This window comes from Elephantulus edwardii, unplaced genomic scaffold, assembly GCF_000299155.1.
Source record: "Elephantulus edwardii isolate Elephantulus edwardi_28Jun2011 unplaced genomic scaffold, EleEdw1.0 scaffold00071, whole genome shotgun sequence".
Lineage (NCBI taxonomy): Eukaryota > Metazoa > Chordata > Mammalia > Macroscelidea > Macroscelididae > Elephantulus > Elephantulus edwardii.
In genome coordinates, this window is record NW_006399821.1 from 14,429,501 (window position 1) to 14,434,697 (window position 5,197).

At 38.0% G+C, this 5,197-nt stretch overlaps 1 protein-coding gene across 1 annotated transcript in view; it reads left to right on the forward strand.

Moving 5' to 3' along the window:
* Window positions 1–3,469, forward strand: part of RIOK1 (RIO kinase 1) — a 47,078-nt gene extending 43,609 nt beyond the window's left edge. Inside the window, exons 14-15 of the mRNA XM_006888766.1 lie at window positions 2,120–2,266; window positions 3,359–3,469. Of these exons, the coding sequence (XP_006888828.1) occupies window positions 2,120–2,266; window positions 3,359–3,469 (258 nt within the window). The remainder of the gene's footprint in view (window positions 1–2,119; window positions 2,267–3,358) is intronic.
* The last annotated feature ends 1,728 nt before the right edge of the window (window positions 3,470–5,197 follow it).

Here is a 5,197-nt window from a genome sequence, read left to right on the forward strand (position 1 = left end):
GGTCTCTTTGGGGTATATTCCCAGTAGTGAAATTGCTGGGTTTTGTATTTGCTTTTGAGTAATTGTTGACTGGTCTCTGCTATTTTGCTAAGAGATGGTCTTCAGGAAATAAGGTTGGTTTTAAGTTTAAAAAGTATCTTCCAGAGTTTTTTTTCTGCTGTAGCTCCTCCCACACACCCCCACTCCTTAAGTAAAAATATTAGGTACCATTCATGTTGTTTCCTTTCCATCTGGGACTAGCTCTTGTGCCTCTAGTCAGATGCTGAGCAAGCACCATCCAGGTCTTCTGGTTCAGGGTTGATGAGATTGTCTATCTCATAGATCTGTGCTTTCTCTTCTTATTTGGTCTTTCTGTTTTGCCCCTGGAACGTAGAGACCGTTCCTGTGTCCTCAAAGCATGTCCACAGGCTTTTAGGACCACACACATTACTCCCTCCACTCTGGTGCAGATCATGGTTTGGATGAACTGTCCAACATCGTTGACTGAGTTTTGCTGTGAGACTGTGGGCCTAATGCTTCAAAGTCAAAAAGTTTGGAAGGTGTTTGCTTATGTTATAGGAGTGTCCTTTGTGTCTTCAGTGAATGTGTGCTCAAATATAAAAAATGTTTGTGCTCAAGTATTTATGTTTACACACATCTTATAGCCACTTCGTAGGGAATTCTAGTGGCCTAGTGGTAAAGAGTTGTACTGCCAACCCAAAGGCAGGGTGCTCACATCCACCAACCACTCCATGGGGGTAAGATTCTCCTGTGTGACTTAATAGCCTCTGAAAACCCACTGGTGGGTCACCTGTGAGTTCATTCCAACTTGATGGCACATGAAAATAACAAAAACATAGCTCTTTCATAGAGCCTGGTGGCCTGGATCATAGGGAGTTGCACTACTAACTCAAAGGCCATGTTTCTTTGGTGATTTCAGTCCAACAGGGGCTCTGCAGGAGAAAGACAGTTCTCCTGTGCAATCTTCAGCAATGGATAAGGATTCTTTCTCTCCATAGCCCCATCACTTCTTGTTATCCTTTTTTCAGTGACATCTTAGTTTGAATGAAATGATAACTCCTTGTAGTTTTTAACCTCTGGTGACTAGTGGATATGAACATCTTTTCATGTGTGTGTGGGCTGCTTCAGGGTCCTTGGTGAAGGCTCTATTCATATCTTTAGGGGCAGTTATATTTCTTTTTAATTCTAGAGCATGAAGAGTTATTGTACCTGGTTATATTTCTTTTATAAAATTGTTTTTTCTGGTTATAAGACACGATGTAAAAACCTTTAATCTGTTTTCAAGTGACAAATCAGTGGCGTTAATTATATCCACAATGTTGTGCATCCATTACCACTGTCTACTCTCAAACCTTTAGTCATTTGAAACAGATAAACTCTGTTAAGCCATAAGTCTCCATTCTTCTCAGATGCTAATAACGTCTAATCTACTCTGTCTGATTACCTAGTCTAGATATTATATGCAAGTGAAATCATATAATATTTTTCTTACTGTGTTTTAAACATGATGCTTTAAAGGGTCATGTATATCATAATGTATTTGAGAACTTTCACTTTGGTTATATTTTAATTCTCCATTTAGCTGTTGATGTATACTTGGATAGTTTTCATCTTTTGATTATACAGTTACTTTTTAAATATTTAACTTTTTCCCTTGGTAAAAGGAAGCTTTTTAATAAATCCTTCCTGCTGCCTTTAAAACCTTTTATTTTAGTGGGAAATGCAAATATCTTTGTCTTATTTCAGTATTGCTTTACCACTTAATTGGATTAACAGTATTGCTTGAAATATGGTTCATAATAGCTGTGAAGTTAACCAGAGAAGTCTCTTTTCTGTCTATCTTTATGTTGCCTTTTCCAGTTTCAGCCCAGCCTTTCTGACTTGGTTGGTCTAGCTCATCGAAGTAAACGTAGACCCCAGCTGCTTCATTGAGGTGTGCTTGAGCTCCCTGAACCACTTCTCAGCTTCCTCCCTGACTTGTTGATTCTGTTTTGGTGGTCTTTTTCAAAAATTTATCTGTAAGGCTTGCATGGAATTCTGGCGTTAGCACTTTCAATAATAATAATAAATATCTGATTGACAGTAATATGTTAATCTTACATTTTACAATGTTTTAAAGGTCCCAGCAATCCTGGAAAACCAAGATAAAGTTGATTCTGACTCAGAAGATTCTGGAAGCTCTGAGTACCCTGATGTAGACTCTGAAGGGCAGGGGGACCATGCCTGCTCTAAAAAGTACACCACTGATCCAGAGCCTGATAAAAAGGTTAGCCTAGAGCTGAAATACTTTTTTTCTTCAAAATGGTAGTAACATACTCCTGATCTGGGTTTTAAACACTTTGCTGCTAGCAGGGCAGTTACTTGAATCTACCTTTGTGTGAGCCATGTGTCAGTTCTAATTCCACGGCAATGACTTGACTGACTGACTGACGGAGGCTTGAAGGGCTTTGGTGGTATAGTGTGTTACTACTCACCAGAAGGCCATTGGTTCAAACCTAGGAACTGCTCTGCAGAAGAAAGAAGGGCAGACTCCTTGAGAAAAGATTTACAGCCTTGAAAGCTTAATCGAGCGCCATGTGTAAACCCAACAGAGAGAGTGGATCCTTGGGGAGAAAAACCTGATGATGTTCAGATGCTGTACCGATTATAAACTAGTAAACCCTGTAGGATAGTTCTGCTCTTTCCTGAGGGGCACTGCTAATTGGGATTGAATTGACATTATCCAGTGAAACAATCTTAGTTGGGTTTTTTTTTTGTTTGTGGTTTTTTTTTTTAACCATGTGACTAATACTTTTCAATCTTAGTTTTTTAAGTATGAGCTTTGCTTTTGTTGGTAACATGTAGAAATTTGACGTCTATTAGGAATTCTTTTGACTCTTCATAAGCTGTGTCACGCTAAATCCAGTACATTGGTTGAAAATTATTTGTTCATATGAGGCCACAATGGTGCTAGAATTGACTTTTGGTGAAATACTGAAAAATCAGTTATTCTTGGTTTTATCCCATGTGCCTTATAAAATTTTAATCCTAAATTTGCTAGTTTATTTTCTCTATATTACTAGAAAGAAAGATTTCTACTAGAATGAGAGTCCCTCTCAATATTTATTTTTTTCTTACAACATGGTACTTGTAACAAAAATCATTGCAGGTCATTTAATAACAGAGATTTTTTTTTTGTCTTCGTGTATCTGTGAAAACAATTCATAGACCTTTTCCACTTCCTCACCCAACCTAAATTCTACCTCCAAGCCATAGTTTTTATATTATACTCCACTTTTTCCTGATAATCATGTATACTTTTTAAGATTTACTTATAATAGTATATGCATACTCTGTTAATAAAATTTCTTTTCTACAGGAAAGGAAAAAACTGGTGAAGGAAGCCCAGAGAGAGAAAAGAAAAAACAAAATTCCTAAACATGTGAAAAAAAGAAAGGAAAAGACAACGAAGAAGAAGAAAGGCAAATAAATTCAGAACTGTATTGTGTACAACCATTTCCCATCAGTTACTTTTTCTTATGTAAACCTCTACGCTGCATTTAGAAGATTGGCTATTGATTTTAACCAAATTATCTATGAAAACCAAGTCAAGTGTTGTTATGTAATTATGTACAAAAGCTTTTAAGTTCTGTTGTCAAGGTCCATTTATTGGCTTTATCTGGTATTGATGGAGCACTTATTTAAGTTTCCATTTTAGTGAAGATCTTTATACATATTTTTTCTCCTGCTTAAGCATCGAAAATATTTAAATACAGTCAGCTCTGTTGGCTTAGTGTTAAGGAGTTGAACTGCCAACTCCAGAGGTACACAGTTTGAATCAGTAGGAAGATGTACGGTCTCCTTGGCTCTGACTTGACAGCCCAGAAGAACAACAGTAACAACAGCCTCATCTGTAACCTTTACGTAAGTGTGAAGATAAACTGGAAAATTAATTTTGTTTTGTTTGTACACACCATCTCAAATAATTTCCTTTTTAAGACCATAGTTTTATATGAAGAGAACTTCACTTACAAGTGAATTCCTTAGGCTCTAAATGGACTTATTTATGCAACTCTTATGTAAAATTGATGATCATTTATAGAACACATATTCTTTATATTTAATAAACTTTTAAGCTAAGACTTCCCAGCTAGAGGTATTTTCTGTATGCTGCTATAAACCATTTGACGTGTTCATTCATTCATGAATATGAGTGCTGTAGGCATACAATAGGAAACCAAAGAGAAAAAAAAATCATCTACCTCCAGGTAGTTTCTGTTTTAATAGAGACAGTGTATCAGCAGGTGCACGATTATTTTCTAGAGAGGAATAATGCAGAAAAGAGAATGCTTAGGGATGTGTGGCTTTGTAATTTCTTTAAATAATAATCTCAGAAAAACCACCCAGAAGAGATAATGTTGTTGTTGTTGTTGTTGTTGTTGTTGTTAAGTGCCGTTGAGTCACAGGTGACTCATAGCAACCCTCTGAAGGAGAGTCCTCGACGCTTGGGTGCCTTTCATCCTCTCTCCAAGTTCACAGGGTTTCCAGAGGCACGCTATTATGGAAGTGGATGCCACTCCTCCTTCCACGCTTGTTTAATCGGGGAGCTCCACCCCACTCTCAGTCCACATTGGATAGCCAACCATTAATGCATTTGACACATTCGTGTCACAGTGTTCAGCCTCACAGCAACCACACGTGACCGCGGGATGGCAGCTTGTACACCAGGGCTATATGACCTAGAGGAATGTCTGAACAAAAACAAGAGATAATGCTTGAGAAAATTTTTGAAGAGAGTATTTCAGAAAGGAGGAGAATTTCAGGCAGGTAAGCCTCTAGTACAAAGGCTAGGGGCAGACTGTGCCTTACAAATTCTAGAAATGTGCTGGAGTAGTAGAATCCCAGCACATAATCGGGGAAAAGCAGTAGAAGAAATTGGTTGTGCAGGTCTCTAAGTGAGAAGCGACATCTGGAGGGTTTTGAGCAGGGTGTTAGAACCTGTCTTCTGTTTTGAAAGGTTCTCTCTGGTCTCTGGAGTGCTGACTATAGAGCTAGGCTGGAAGACCAAGTGAGTGATGATGGCTTGGACAGACATGGTGGTAGTGGAATTGGACAGACATGGTGGTAGTGGAATTGGAAGGAAGGATTTGAATTTAGAGAGAACCCAAAGATAGAATGAATTTGTGTATGCTAAGAGTATAGATGAGGAATATGAGAG